The 16518-nt window shown below is 41.7% G+C and overlaps 1 protein-coding gene across 3 annotated transcripts in view; it reads right to left on the minus strand.

Moving 5' to 3' along the window:
• Window positions 1–16518, minus strand: part of VPS35L (VPS35 endosomal protein sorting factor like) — a 44739-nt gene that overhangs the window by 18555 nt on the left and 9666 nt on the right. For all 3 annotated transcript variants that reach the window (XM_026704263.2, XM_087942070.1, XM_087942071.1), the window contains exons 10-21: window positions 14023–14119; window positions 13766–13813; window positions 11851–11944; window positions 11004–11081; window positions 9851–9973; window positions 7987–8033; window positions 6753–6864; window positions 5673–5789; window positions 4281–4334; window positions 3491–3571; window positions 2828–2890; window positions 1213–1298 (exon numbers count right to left, since the gene is read on the minus strand). In XM_026704263.2, the coding sequence (XP_026560048.1) occupies window positions 1213–1298; window positions 2828–2890; window positions 3491–3571; window positions 4281–4334; window positions 5673–5789; window positions 6753–6864; window positions 7987–8033; window positions 9851–9973; window positions 11004–11081; window positions 11851–11944; window positions 13766–13813; window positions 14023–14119 (1000 nt within the window). The remainder of the gene's footprint in view (window positions 1–1212; window positions 1299–2827; window positions 2891–3490; window positions 3572–4280; window positions 4335–5672; window positions 5790–6752; window positions 6865–7986; window positions 8034–9850; window positions 9974–11003; window positions 11082–11850; window positions 11945–13765; window positions 13814–14022; window positions 14120–16518) is intronic.

The raw sequence follows: 16518 nt of genomic DNA on the forward strand, positions 1-16518 counted from the left end.
TTATATCTATGTAGCTATACGGAGTCGCATGAAAAGACTTCCTTCCTGTCTCCTCTTTCCATTTTACTTCTCCAAACCACGTCCTTGCACATGTTCTTTTCCCATTTTTCTCATTTTTTTCCCCCAAGGTCTCCATTTTTTGTGGGCGTTTACTATCAGAGCGGGCTATTGCTTTCATCATATGCAATTTAATTCCCATTCGAAACAGCAAATAGAAGCCCATTAATCGCTTTATTTCATCAGATATCAGATCTTATAAGCAGATAACTATGTAGTGGCTTAAGAGCTGGCCTGGAAACTATGAGGCTGTGAGTTCTAGGCCCACCTTAGGCATGAGAGCTGGCTGGGTGACTTTGAGCCAATCAACAGGAGACTGTGAGTTCTAGTCCCGCCTTAGGCATGGAAGTCAGTGGGTGAGTTTGGCCCAATCACCAGGTGGCAGTGAGTTCTAGTTCTGCCTTAGGCATCAGTTGGGTGACCTTGGGCCAGTCTCTTTCTGTCTCTTTCAGCCAAACCCAACTCAAAGGGTTGTTGTAGGGAAAAAGAGGAGGAAGGAGTGTATTTGCATGTATGCTCACTGCCTTGAGTTACTTATAAAGTAATAAAGGCAGAATAAAAATCTAATGAATATATAAATAAATCCACCCAAGCCTTTTTAATAGAAACACGGGGGACCATCCAAGGATGTAGCCCCTACACAAATGCTTCCTGCATTCTGCAATGTACAATTCAGTATCCACCCTAACCATCCACGGCTTATTTTCTATTTTGCTGTCTATCTGTTGCACCGTATGATGACTTTATTACGACTCTGCCTAGAGGCAGCTCGTCAATCTTCCGAGTAAATAAATAAAGCAAGCCGGCATCCAGTTTTGCTTTCTGGTCTGTCCTTCTGCAAATGCTTCCTCCTCCTCTTCCTCGCTCCATTTCTGGATTGACACCCACCGTGTCTTGACAGCAAGCGCCCGTTTTTACAAGCACGCGACTGCTTTAATGCAGTCAGTTGCATGAGTGTTGATGCGCCTCAACAACAGATCGATAGGAATGAGAATATATTTTAAATTCCTTATTTAGAGCAGCGCGATGTGCCTTTCCAAAACCTCCCAATGCCAAATGGACTGCAGATGAATTCTACCCGTCACACTTAACAGCACTTAAATAGATCTGTCTCGACTCTCTGAAGTGCACTTAATCAGGAGACGTTGGACTTACTTAATAAAAGCTTGCATGATGCATTTACAGACCTCCACTCTCACGGACTCTTTCTGAAACATGTCCAGGAATGGCAAGAATTTCTCCTAGGAAATCAAGGAAAACAGAGCGCTAGGCTCGATTCGACGTATCGGAATGAAGCTGCGCAGTCTTTGGCCACACACAGTTACCTTTGGAGCAAGTCTCAGGGAAATCTGTACAATTTATATTGTTGTACTTGTTTTCCTAGTATGATTTGATTGCTCATTAGTAGCCTAGGACTATCACTAAGTGTTGCATCTTGTGATTCTTAGTGAATGTATTTTATTTTTTTCTTACGTACACTGAGAGCACGTGCATCAAGACGAATTCCTCGTGTGTCCAAACATACTTGGCCAACAAAGAATTCTATTCTATTCTATTTTACTTTCTATTCTATTTTCTATTCTCATTATTCTATTCTAATTATTCTATTCTCCTTGTTCTGTTCTGTTCTATTCTTATTCTTCATTCTATTCTATTATTTCATTCCATTCCATTCCCTATTTCTACATTCTATTCTATTCTATTCTATTCTATTCTATTCTATTCTATTCTATTCTATTATTTCATTTCATTTCATTTCATTCCATTCTATTCCTAATTTCTGTTCTGTTCTATTCTATTCTGATTTTTAGCCTATCTTATTGTATCCTAATTTTATTTTGCATTCTATTCTATTCTATTCTATTCTATTCTATTCTATTCTATTCTATTCTATTCTATTCTATTCTATTATTTCATTCCATTCCATTCCATTCCCTATTTCTATTCTATTCTATTCTATTCTACTCTAAAATCAAGAGACAGTGATGTCAGCTTTCTTTAAATGTGCCCCGAGACCCAGGTTAGAGGGCAACAATCACTTGTTCAATCGAACCCTATATACACAGGTAGTCCTTGACTTACAGCCGTTCATTTAGTCACCAAGACTACAGCAGCACTGAAAAAAGTAACATGACCATTTTTCACACTTAGGACTGTTGCAACATCCCTCCCAGTGGTCCACGATTCAAAATTCAGACGCTTGGCAACTGACTCCTATTTACAGCGGTTGTAGTGTCCGGGAGAGGCGGCCTTCTGACAAGAAAAGTCAAAGGGGAAGCCAGATTCACAATGTGAATCTGTGTTACTAACTTAACTGTGTTACTAACTTAACAATGACAGTGAATCACTTAGCAACTATGGCGAGATAGGTCGTCAAGGGGGGCAAAACCCCACTTAACGACGGTCTTGCTTAGCAGTGGAATTTTGGGCTCAACTGTTGGTTGTAAGTGGAGGACTAACTACTAGGAGACAGGCATGACGCTCCCTGTATTTGGAAGGTCAACCGTTTTCCAAATTCGGAGGGCATGAACACCAGCTAGCTAGAATTCCTTGACTGTGGGAAGAGAGCCAGTTTGTCTGTTGGAGCTCAGCTTAAATAATCTGAAAGCCCAACATAGGCAGCATTTAAGAGTTGTATGAATGAGATTTGCTTTAATTTTCAGGTTTACTCATCTGACTTCCGGCTAATCTCAAATAGTCCCCAGGAGAAAGTGCGCGTTTCTTTTAGACAGAGGGAACCCAGGATCCTTGTGGTCCCGAAGAAGCTCACCAAGGAAAAGAGAATGGCGAAGTCATGGAGATAGGTGATGACCTTCTGAATCATGGACTGAAGCTGAGGTCAGAAAGGAGAAGGAAAAGAAGAAAAAAAACATCCAGTAAGAACACGCTCCCTTTTTATCAACGCTGACGTTCATTTCCTTTCATTTTACCCCACTGCCACTGTCCTGTCCTTTAAGCATAAATACTGCCTTGAAAAATAGCCATCAAGTAAGTTTTACAATAACACCAGTTCGATTTTATTCCATGCATACACACACATAGCCCAAACACACACAGACCCAAACTCACAGAGACCAAAACATACATATACACACAGACCAATACACACACAAACACACTCAGAGACCAAACCACACTACACACCCACCCACCCATATACACAGACCAAAACACAGACACAGAGACCAGACCAAACTATATACACAGACACACACAGAGACCAAACCACACACACACACACACAATGTACATACATATACATTCTGATTTCATTGACTTTAGATCATTCTCTATTTTTTTTTTGCAAACAGGTTCAGGGTAATAAGATACATCACTGTTAAAAGGACCCAGATCCCTTGAATCTACCATTTTATTTAGCCTGACCAATGTTCTCTGTACCCTTTTAGAAATTATGACCGAATTTCTCTCTTACCTGAGGGTAGGCCTCTTCAAAAGCCCGATCTGGAGTCATATGTTTAATGACATCAGCTAAAATGGTATTGACTTCACGCTTCTGCAATCGCAATAAAAGAAAATGGCATCACAGTGGCCATAAATTAAAAACCATATAAAGCCAAGACACATATATTATGAAGCTGAATAACCGAGCGGCTTTTTGCTACGTGACTAGCATCAAAGATGGGGATTCTTTAAAGGCAAATCATATTTTAAGACAGTGCTGGCTGGCGAAGTTTATGGCAGTTTAAATCTATCACATCTGCAAAGTACGACAGATTTACAGACTTCTGGGTTGAGAAGGCAGATTTCAAGAATGAAGATTTAATCCAATATTAAAGCATGTTATACCGAGAATGCTCATGTTTCGGGGCTGGATACAGTGCTGTGCGGATATAATAATGATGGTATACTGCTGCCAATATTTCTAAGTTAATATAGGCCACCACACTGGAAAGACTATAAAAAACAATTACTATTAGAATTTCAAGACTGATTCCCTTTTGTCCCATTCTTGAGACCACTGTTTGGGTGCTTTGTCAAAGTGTGTTAAGTTCACAAGCACGATGGCATTTTAAGATAATTCATTCTCACACTCCCAAGAGATATTAACGTGGCCTGAGAGCAACATCTAAATAAATAAAAACCAGGCATACCTGCTTCCAATATGACAGAAGCAAATGCCCTGAACTAACATAAAGATGGGAAGAAGGTCAAGAAAGAAAAGGACAGATATTGAAATATGAAACGCTTAAATCTTCACCTACCGTAAAATGCCTACAAGTATATTCCATCCAGATTTCTGCACAGTTGATATAATCCTAAAAATAAATGCATGGGCGTCACATTTCAAGGCACTTTGGCAGGTTTTCACCCACCCAGCCTGCTTTTTCCATGTTTAAACTGATTCTCTAAGGAAGGAAGGTCAAAATACCCTGAGCGTCCATCTATTGATTAGATTTATAATAAATTTAGGAGCCCGGTGGCACAGTGGTTAAAGTGGAGTATTCCAGGCAAACTCTGCCCACAGCCTGGAGTTCGATCCTGACCAGCTCAAGGTTGACTCAGCCTTCTGTCCTTCCGAGGTCAGTAAAACAGGGACCCAGATTGTTGGGGGCAAGGTGCAAATAATGCTCACATTGTAAACTGCCCAGAGAGTGCAGTAAAGCCTTATGCTGCCTATGTAAGTCTAAATGTGATTGCTATTTGTATCTCTCCTTTTCTTCGAGAGCTTGAGATGGCATGCCACCTCAACTTACGACCATTTCTGTTGCTAAGCCAGACAGTTGCTAAGTGAATGTTGCCCCATTTTACGATCTTTCTTGCTGTGGTTGTTAAATTAATCACTGTCTAAATAGTCTAAATAGTCTAATCAGGGGTGTTAAACTCAAGGCCCAGGTAGGGATTGTTAGATCTGGCCCACAGGGCCGCCCTGGAAACAACGAACGACCAGCCCACAGTGCCTTTCCAGCGAAAACGGGTGGCCCTCCCGAGCTCCGTTTTCACTGGCAGAGGGTTGCAAGAATCTGTCACAACAGAAAATGGAACTTGGGAGCCCACTTTTTGCTGGCAGAGTGGTCAGGACACCACACAAGTGACCTTGAGCTGGCCACGCCCCTCCCCCCAGCCCCCCAAGGTCAAACACAACGCTGATGCGGCCCTCAGTGAAATTGAGTTTGACACCCCTGGTTTTAAATGAACGACGATTGTACGTCAACTCCTGTTTTTCTCCACCACAACACCCTTGTGGGGGGGTGAGAGAGTAGGACTGGCCTAAGATCCCCCAGAGGCCTCCAGTAGCTGATGGGAGGTTATAAAATCTTGGTGTACGTCTCCTCAACGGCAACGGGACACTGATTTTCCCATCGTGACTTTGAGCCCCAGAAACACGCCACCAAAAGTGGCGCACAGAACAAGCTAGTTTCCTTTCTGGAAAATGGTTATTTGGGACCTGGATACACCCATCGGGGTGGTCGATCTGAGAACCAGAGGAATCGCATCCATTCTTTGTGTGAAGCTCTCACCCACTCAACATTTCAAATGTTCCCTCCGAGCTAGGCAATACATTTAAGAGAGAATATTTCTAATTTACAGTACATTTATTTCAACCATCTGCCCACTCCAGCTAAGTTGAGCAATTTCTTCTACTAATCACCCACCTGTGGATTCTTTAACTTGGTAATCACTTTCCAGGCTTCATTTAAGATTTGAAGGCGGTCACTTTCCGGCGGGTCGGCTAAGGCTAAGTTTTGTCCCAGGGAGCAGAAGAGAAGATGCTGTGAAAATAAAATGAGGTTCATGTTCATTTTACTGCCTCTGTGAGTGTTCCCACTTGAGTAAATAACGTTAATAATACAGAGACAGATATTTTAATCTGTAAAAGATTTGAGAGAGATCAGAAGTACAGTCCGGGGGAAAAGTTTGCTACCTTGATGAAAGAAACTTTGGCTACATTTTTATGGCTTTTAATTCATTAATATTGGCTTAGTTTCATTTTTGTTTTGAATTTAAAAAGCAGCAACTTCCTAAAAAATGAGGCAGACCTTTGATGAATAAGCAAAACCCCAGAAGAGGCGTTCTCTCTTTGTGGCCAAATGCTTTTAAAAATCAGGTTTTCAAATCTACTAATTAACTATTACAAGCACAGTGGATCACTCAGAGAATGCTGAGGGGGTCGACCTATTCTCTAAAGCAGGGGTCCCCAAAGTTGGCAACTTTAAGACTTGTGGACCAACTTCCAGAATTCTGGGAGTTGAAGTCCACATGTCTTAAAGTTGCCAAGTTTGGAGACCTTTGCTCTAAAGCACTAGAAGGCAGGACAAGAAACAATGGATGGAAACTAATCAAGGAGAGAAGCAACTTAGAACTACGGAGACATTTTCCGACAGCGAGAACAATCAACAGCTTGCCTCCGGAAGTGGTGATTGCTCCATTACTGGAGGTTTTAAAGTTTAGGTTGGGCAGCCATTTGTCCAGAATGGTCTAAGGTTTCCTGAGCACAGGACTGGACACTAGAAAAGGCCCCTTCCAACTCTATTATTCTGTTGTTCCCCAGACAGAACCAGCTATTATCAAAAGAACATCTATGAAGAGGTCAAGTCCATATCCTCGAAAGATTTTTGAGCCAATGGTACTGGAGCGAAAGACTACAACGCACATTTAAGGGAATTATTTGGGGAGACAAGAAGTGGCCGACAACAATAACAGAGTTTGAGTAGGGAGGACGCAGATGAATTTACCTTGGGGAACCCCGATTCATCACACTCTTTGATCATGCCAATAAAATCCATCGCTCTTGCAGCAATAAATTCAGCTCTGAAGGCAGACATTACGGAATTCAAGAGCAAGGCGCTGGAAGAAATATTATTCAGAGCGTTACCAGACAGTCCCCCGATTGATACTTTTATATTTTGGCTTTTACATTAAGATGTACCCAGAACATACAACATTTATGCCATTACTGCATTTTTATATCCACAGACCATTAGTGGCTTATTTGGTAAAAGCTTTTTTTTTTACTATTCTCCGGATCGATTTCCTCTCTGTTTCTGGCCTGTTGCAAAAATTCCAGAACTGAACAATGACAATAACACCAACTGTCACCCCGGAGTGGCAAAACAATAGGTCCAAGACATAAAATCATCTGAAAGTGAAAGAGCCCAATGAACAGCCTAGGAAAGTTTTCATTTTGCATCTCAGTTAGGGAGGGTGGAATTATATAATCATCAAGCAGCACGTTTCTATATGCAGGTAGTCCTCAGCTATGACCACAATGGAGCCCAAAATTTCCGTGGTTAGGTGAGACATTTGTTAAGTGAATTTTGTCCCATTTTTTTTTCTTGCCTCTGTTGCTAAGTGAATCACTACAGTTGCTAAGTTAGCAACGCGGTTGTTAAATGAATCTGGTTTTCCCCACTGACTTTGCTTGTCAGAAGGTCACAAAAGGGAATCAGATGACACAGGGATGCAGCAACGGTCACAAATAGAAGTCAGCTGCCTAGCATCCGAATTTTGTTCACGTGATGGTGGGAATGCTGGAAAGGTTGTAGCTGTGAAAACGGTCATAAGTCACTTCTTTCAGTGCAATTGTAACCTTGATCTATCGCTAAACAAACTGTTGTAAGTTGAGGACTTCTTGCAAATATATATCAAGACAAATTCCTTGTGTGTCCAATCACACTTGGCCAATAAAGTATTCCATTCCTATTCTATTCTATTCTATTCTATTCTATTCTATTCTATTCTATTCTATTCTATTCTATTCTATTCTATTCTATTCTATTCTATGGCGTAGAATAGAAGTGCCAAAGTGAGGATAAAGGAAATAAGTGTCTGATCAGTGTATGCTTAATGGACAAGAAGTCTCCAATTCAAAACATCTCATCAGCTGCCAGTCAGAGTTGACAACGATACTTCTTTTACCTGTATGCCAAGAAGGAAAGGAGAGTTTTAAAAAAACAACTTAAAGCTTACTTGTTGCCTAACTTCCTGCATCTCTCCATCATCTCGGTCAACAAGGTCTATGAAAGAAAAAAACAGAAAAATAACAAACAATAAAGGGAAACCGTAAACACCCGGTGCAGGTGCTCCTCAACTTACGACCACAATTGAGCTCTGAATTACAGTTGCTAAGTTTTTCCAGTTATTAATTGGACTGACCCAACTTTATAATATTTTCACGGCAGTCGTTACGAAAATCATACCCTGGCTGTTAAGCAAATCCATGGTCATTAAGCAGATCAGTTGTCTGTAATGGGCATTTTTGGAATTAATGGTGATTAAGCGAATCCCCACGGACCTGAAACAAACCCCTGTGGTCATTAAACGAATCAATCATCTGCACTGGGCATTTTTGCATTTACAAGAGGAGGAACAAAACTTATTTCTGGCGAAGCGTCTGTTGTTGTTATTGTTTTAAGATGCCTGGAAAACCGAGGCTAAAACCTCAGCTTGTGTAAGATTTTGTATTTCCACATGCTTGCGTTTCCAGGAGTGTTTTTTATTTTATTTTATTTTTTAAAAAGCAAAAGTTGGCACACTGAAGTGTCTCATTAGAAATCCGACATCTTGCTTCAGATCATCTTAAAGGAGCAATCATGTCAAGCCGACTGGAGTTTAAAAATAAAAGGAAGTGTCATCAGTATGACAAAAGTGAAAAAGGAGTGTGAACAATGGCACCCAGGAGGATTCCAAAGTAGGATAACAAGTTCTTTTGCTCTGTGCCAAGAGACAAGCTGGGCTGTAGAAACTAGAAGGGTACATTATGCTCAGGGGGTGTGGAGGAGCCTCTGCATTCAAATGGTCTCAAATGCCTCTCCGAGGTTCCTGGGGTTGCCATGTTTGTATTTATTTTATCAGATTTAAAAGAAACCCTACGACATAACACAGTCTGAGCTGGGTTAGGGAACTCTTCAGCTGTAAAGTAAGGCCAGCCTTGAGAAAAACGTTAAGTCAGTTCCTAGCGCCAGTCCCAAATTAACTCTTCTTCTGCTGAATATTAGCAGTCGAGCGAGTGTTTCTCGGCTTTTTTTAAAAGATCTGTGGACTTTCAACTCCTAGAATTTCCCCAGACAGCAAGCTGAACACATGGGAGGAAGAATGATGATGGGCTTATGATTTTATTTATATGTTTAGAACTCACCTTTATTATTTTTACAAATAAGGGAGATCCAACAGACCTCCTATTTTCCCCACAACAACAATCCTGTGAGTGGGTTGGGCTGAGAGTGAGGGCCTGGCTCAAAGTTATCCAGCTGGCTTTCATGCCTAAGGAAGGACTAGAACTCACAGTCTCCTAGTGATTGGCAAAAAGTTACCCAACTGGCTTTCATGCCTAAGGAAAGACTAGAACTCACAGTCTCCTAGTGATTGGCAAAAAGTTACCCAGCTGGTTTTCGTGCCTAAGGCACGACTAGAACTCCCCATCTCCTGGGGACTGGCTGAAAGTTACTCTGTTGGCTTTCATGCCCAAGGAAAGACTAGAACTCACAGTCTCCTAGTGATTGGCTGAAAGTCACCCAGCTAGTTTCCGTGCCTAAGGTGGGACTATGTCTATGGAGATTCACAGTCATTCACGTCATGCTTGTCCAAAAAGTGCTTTTTCAAGAGGCAACTTAACTTTTGGAACAACTAAGGCGGGACTAGAACTCACAGTCTCCTGGTTTCTAGCCTGGTGTCTTAACCACTAGATCAAAGTATGCCCTGGCCAAGAGAGATTCTACCATAGGATAGTGCCTCTCTTCATTCCCAACCTGTCTAATGAAAACCTTGGATGCAATCAGATGGACATTCTCCATTATACCAAACTTGAGTAACCTTCAAAACTTTTTTTTTTTACCTCTGCAGCTCGGTAAGCAATGCATTGTAGAATCCAATCAATGGCCGGAGAATAAAGTGTTAGATACGACGGGATCTCCACGCCCTGGGCCACCAGCTGGTTCTGGACTGTATCCCCATGAACCTGTGGAGAACATCCAAAGCAAATAGTCACCAAAAAGTCCAAGTGGTGGGAAAAAAAGGAAGGATTCACCGTAAAACCAAAACATGGCATTGCTGACCTCAAGGAAAACTCTGGGTGGAAAAAATGATTGGAGGCCAAAGCATCCAAAGTCATAGAAATGGGAGAATTCTCAATGGGGCCGATCCGCTTATGCTGAAGAAAATGAACGTGAAGATGAGCAAAACTGACATCTGCTTCTCTCACCTGTCCTGCTTCCAGGCAAGAGCTCCAGGGTGGAAAGCAATTTGAACAAGCCCAAAAGTGCTTCCCTCAAAAGGCAACTGGATTTTCATTGGGGTTTTTTTTTTTTAATCTTGGAAAACGTTTTGCTTCTCATCCAAGAAGCTTCCACAGTTCTAACTTCGGTTCTCCACAGACAAATTTGAACAAGCCACGTATTGTTGTGGATTGGAATTCACACGTCCAATTGGTAGACACCTTGGCAAAGACTCTTTTAAGTCGGCACCAGATGGAAAGTACAGGTCATTTTTAACTTGCAACCACAACCAGGATCGCTGCTAAGCAAGGCAGCTGTTAAAAGGGTCATGTCTGATTTGATGACCTCTTTCTTTTTTGCCAAGTGAATCATGCAGTCATTAAGCAAATCCAGCTAGGGAAGATCGCAAATGGCAACCAGGATGCCGCAACTGTCATAAATATATACAAGTGCCTGAATTTTGGTCCTATGATTGTGGGGATGCTGCAAAGATCATAGGTGCAAGATCTGGTCATAAATTATTTTTACTGTGCTCTTCAAACAGTCACTAAATGAATGGCTATAAGTCGAGGACTACCTATAAACCAAGACCTACCATACGGATGAGCATTCAGTGATTTAGAACAGACAGGCTAGCTTTTCTACTTCCAAGGTTCTCTATCCTGTCAACAGCTACAACTCTTTTCCGTCTGATCTAGGGAGCAGGAAAGAACCTCATCGAGGAAAGGATCCAGGTGCGGATTCTGCTGTGATAAGGACAGGCCATTTACTTACTTGCTTAAAGGTTAGAAGGAAGTCGAAAAAGTTCTTGTTCAGGTTGTCCTTCAGGTGAGGGGCTACTTCCATCCCAACCTGTTTGAGGAACCAAAGGAATGAAATCTCTTCTCTGCTTTTTCTTAATAAGAGTTCTGCGCGTTTTATATTTCTTCAAAGGCTTGAATAAAAAGGGGTCAGCGTATCAAGGAAGATTTATTTTGATAGGATAAAGGCAGGAAGATTACTACATGCACAAAGATGGAAAAGTATTCAGATAATGGAGGAATGGATCATAAAACAGTCAGAATGAGCATTTAAAAAAAGACTAGAAACCTTTAAAGTAAGTGTTCAACCTTGACAACTTTAAGACTTGTGGACTTCAACTCCCTGACTGGTGAATTCTGGGAGTTGAAGTCCACAGGTCTGAAAGTTGCCAAGGTTGGACACTCCGTTATGGATTTTTTATTTTATTTTTTGGCTAAAAGAAGAAAAATTTAAAATGATGGTTCATGGACTCAATTCAATCGATAATTATTTCAGTATAATTCAATCATTCCTTTTCTATTGTTCCATAAATAGCACTATCACTTAGACTTATATATCACTTCACAGTGCTTTCCAGCCCTCTCTCAGCGGTTTATAGAGTCAGCCTCTTGCCTCCAACAATCTGGCTCCTCATTTTACCGCTATCGGAAGGATGGAAGGCTGAGTCAACTTGGAGCCTGGTGAGATTCGAACTGCCACACTGCAGGCAGCCAGCAATCCGCAGAAATAGCCTGCAGCACTGCATTCTAACCACTGCGCCACCACTGGCTTTTAACCAAGATTGGTAAGGAAAAAAATTAGTTTTTTAAAAAAATCTTACCCTGCAGAGATATGCTCTAGCGTAGACAGCCACCAAAGGATCACCAATTCCTCGGATCATGGAAGTCAGTCGGGGGAGGCATTCCGAAATTCCCCTAAAAAAACGTTAATTTGAGATTCATCCCTGAAAATCAGGTTCACTTCTGACCACGGAGTCCTTGGTGCTCTCTGAGCTTGGCTGTTTCTCGCAGGTATTTCATTACTTAACTAAGTAACATCATCAGTTCTATTCTAACATCAGAACACCTTTTAGGTCTGACGAAGTTCCCTGGTTGGGTAATGAAACGTCTACAAAAAAACCCCAACCAATCTCAGAGAGAATGAAGGACCCCCACATTTCAACTCCGAGCTACAGATATTCTCTTCTACCAATATCACTTCTGACCATCTCAAAGGCCTGGCTGCTACCAGCCTATAATTACCCACTAACCTGAGACTTCAAAATATAGTCAAGCAACTTAGTTGTCCCAAAGCCATTGCAACAAAAACAATAAATCCTAGCATCTAACAGAATATCCTGCGTTCCTCCCAAAGGAGGCGGCGGAGAGACTCTGCCCCATGCAGTGTGAACAAAAGGACGGCTCCATGGGAATCCTGCTCAGTCGATAGAAGAGGACAGCCCAAGATTCATAAAGCCCACCACCCTGCTAATATTTCACAAGGCCTTTAAGCTTTTAACGCTAGCAGAGTTTTTACTACAGGAAACAAGCCTACTGTCAGGATTCCGCCACTTAACCCCATTTAAATCATGAGTCTCCAGCCAAACTTCCAAAACTTCAACAAGATTTATTGGGAGTTAACATGCTGGCACTACCTGGGTGTAGCTGACTCTGAGGCATGTCATTCATTGTCACCCTTGAGCCTGGTTTTCCTCCACCCCCTGGGTGTTTCATAATTCATATTCTCCAATGGGACACATCCATAGCCAAAAATCATCAATCATGCCCTCCAGTTAGAATTTTGCATGGCAAAAACCTCAGTCACCTAGTTACTATCTTTGAAAACATTTATGGAATGCAGTTTCGGTTTTTGCAAGCTGCTGCACTGCTCCCCCACCTCCCTTTCTGTTGGCAACTCTTAAAAAAACCAGAGAAATATTTTATGAGTTGACACGTACACTGCTGCAAAATTATTCAGACATTTGCTGAGAGACACTGCGAAGCTTTTGTGGCCCTTAAACTCTCAAAGTCACTGCTTCACAGTTAACCAGACTATAGCTGTGCAACAGCAAACCAAAGAGCATTCTATAGAAATTATACACCAAAAACCTATTTTTCTATTAAGAGCGTTCATCCCACAGTTGATGCTCTAAAGCCTAAAGTCTGCTATTTATGACCCAAGGAGCCTTCACCGATCGGTGTGCTAAATTTCAGGGACCAATCAATAAAAAAAGCTCTTTGCATCCAAGACCTATGTCTTTTCCTATATTTAGTGTCCCACATAAAACAGACCATAAAGCATAAAGTGAAATCGTAAAGAGATGATGGAGAAGTCTCAGGCCAGAATCCCCGTGTTTCAATGCCACAAGCACCCCATTTACCTAACTTTACAAGTAGTTCCTTGACTTATGACTAGTCATATTTGAAGTCAGGATGGACCTCCCTAGAGCTAGTTATGACCTCATTTTGAAATTTTGAAAGACACCCCCCCACCCCCAGTCATAACATTGCATTTTGAGCTCTTGGCACTTTTTAATGCAGTTTTTTCCCTGAAAACGTGTTTACTTCCAGTTTACATTAAAAATAAACCATTGTGTATAAGAGCTTTGCTTAATGACCACCATAAAAAAAGGTCATAAAATCAAGCATGAAATCTGCCTAACGATCGCCATGACTTATAACTCTAATTTCGAGCTCAATTATAGCCATAACTGGAGGATTATCTATATTGAATTATCAAATGCTATAAAGCCTTACGTTTTGGAAAGAAATTTGTTGCACTTCAATATTGATGTCTCCACATAACTGGCACAGAGTCAGGGAAAAAAAAAATTCAGAATAAAATTACACCTAACAAAAGAAGTAGGTAATATATTGCCAGGATTGATATACAAGTTTACTTGTTATCAGCAATTAGGGATGCAGGTAAGTTAAAACATTTTTAAAATGACATAGTTTGCAAGTATAAATCAGGTAATATTTCTTTCATCAAAGTCTTATTCCAATAAGGATACAATCTTGGGATGAGTTCTCGGATGGACGCAATCTTGAAAAACCAGTTTAAGCAGGTTTCTTTGGCGATATCATTCACACTTTCAGTAGTAAAATTATCTGGTTAAAATTTAAAAAAAATTAGAAGTCTTAATTAAGAATCCGCTTCCTTATACTATCCCTCAATTAAATTAGATACAGCATTGTAATCACACATATCTCAGAAGACAGCATTCAAGCGTGTAAAAATAAAGCATCCTTAAAAATGCTAATTTTAGAGGTCATTATTTGTTGTAATTTTGAAGCTAGAGATTCCACTACTTTTTGGTTTGTGTTGGTTCTTGCCAATTTCCAATTTCGTATTTGTGAAGGTTTGATTAATAGCAGTTCAGCGTTTAGCAGTGAGATACCATCAAATAGCAATTAATAGCAACAGCAATAGTACTCAGACTTATATACCACTTCAAAATGCTTTACAGCCCTCTCTAAGTGATTTACAAAGTCAGCAGATTGCCCCCAACAATCTGGCTCCTCATTTTACCTGCTTCAGAAGGGCGGAAGGATGAGTCAACCATCGTGATCGTACATCACAAAGAACACTTCTAAACACCCTTGTGGAATGTGCCAAAGGTGCTTTTTTTTCAAGAGGCATCTGGACTGCCTTGTTTTTTACTCCCTTGGAAGACGTTTCACTTCTCATTCAAGAAGCTTCTTCACCTCTGACTGGATGGTGGGGAATGAACGGATTTGCAAGGAACGTAAACTCTTCCGTTCCCCACCATCTGATCAGAGTTGAAGAAGCCTCTTGGATGAGAAGCGAAACGTATTCCAAGAAAAAAAAAGAAAGTCCAGTTGCCTCTTGAGAAAGAAAAAAAAAAGCACTTTGGGGACAACCGTGACCTGAAGGACGGAGAAACTCCACAGACAGCCACGGATTGATTCTCCTGATCTGCTCTACCTCAATGTCCTGATCCACAAGATTGGCCTTTTAAGGGGAAAGTCGTATTAACTGGGCAGCTTCAAGACATCTGAGCTGATTCTGGACTGACCCAATTTCATTCCATCAAGTCCTCTGGACCAAGATGTTGTTTCCTTGGTCGGTAGGAGGGAAAAGGCCAGCTTTGTTTATTGTAAGGCAAAAGTGGAACAAATGGATTGATGGCCCGGCCGAGGGTGATTTTTATCCCTTCTGTATTCCAAGCACCTCTTTGGCACAGAACAAGAAGAACAGCAGCAGATGCTTTCACTCCCTTGCAAGACGCCACCGTTTGTTATTCCGCTGCCGTCTTCTTCAAGAACACAGAGCCCAGGCAGAAATTGGGGGAGAGACTGCCATCTTCTCCCCTTTTTCGCCCTTCTCCCCCCCCAAAAAAATCCCTCCCCTTCCCTCCTTGCAGCTGAGGACTCTTACATAATGGGAGCGCTATGGGGATCCAGATTCTGACATTCAAGCATGTATTAACTGCCGAGTTGGTTAAGGACAAACGCCCTTAGCCGGAGCCACTCGACGGAGGACGCAACAAGAAAGATTAGGAAGGCAAACGAAATTCTAGCCCTTCTGCGAAGCTGAACCGATTTCAGAATGCATAAACATTTTAATGATTTTTTAAAAAAAAAAAAAAAAGTGGGGGAATTTTAAACGCTCCGCTAAGAAGCGACGTCGGCTCCGCTGAGCATTGGCTTTTAGGCGTAAAACTTTGGTTTTTGTTATCAAGGGCACAGCGGAGTCCTTTCCAATTATTTCTGCTGCAGGCCGGTTTCTCTATGGTATGGGCTCAGTCAGAATCTGTTCTCTTTTATCTGAACGGAAAGAATGAGCACAGGGCATTAATGAGTGTGTTCTCGTCTCACGGACAACCACTCAAGGCACAGCTTGGCCCAGGAAATTGTCTGTGTTTGCCATACCTGGGATTTCTCATTCCAGCAAGACTGCAAGAGGGGGGACTGTTGGCTGACCCTAAATGAGCTTCAGGCAAAGTAAACATGTATCCTCAAACTACCCAAACAGGAGCAATAAGCAGAAGCAAAAGATCACAAGGGGATCTCAAACTATCCTGCGCTTCTAGAGAGAGAGAGTTTGGTGTAGTGGTTAAGGTGCTAGACTAGAAACTGGGAGACTGCAAGTCCTAGTCTCCATTAGGTATGGAAGCCAACGGGGGACTTGGGGCCAGTCTCTCTCAACTCAACTCAACTCAGCCCAGCCCAGCCCAACCCAACTCAACTCAGCCCAGCCCAGCCCAACCCAACACAACTCAACACAACTCAACCCAACCCAACCCAACCCAACTCAACCCAACCCAATCAAACTCAACTCACAGTTGCTGTCGAGGAAACAAGGGGCAGTAGTTTTATGCCTTGAGTTGTACCAAGGCAGGAGGGAACTGGAACTTCTCCAGTCCTACTTGGGAGTTTGGATTCTCTACACAGAGAGCTGTCCTCGAAAATACAACATGTTTAATGGAATTATCCCAAATTCCTTATTCCAATTCCTTTGGGGAAGAACATATATGGACTGTTGC

This window comes from Pseudonaja textilis, chromosome 14 (assembly GCF_049901715.1).
Source record: "Pseudonaja textilis isolate UNSWEBS1 chromosome 14, rPseTex1.2, whole genome shotgun sequence".
In the NCBI taxonomy this organism is placed as follows: Eukaryota; Metazoa; Chordata; class Lepidosauria; order Squamata; family Elapidae; genus Pseudonaja; species Pseudonaja textilis.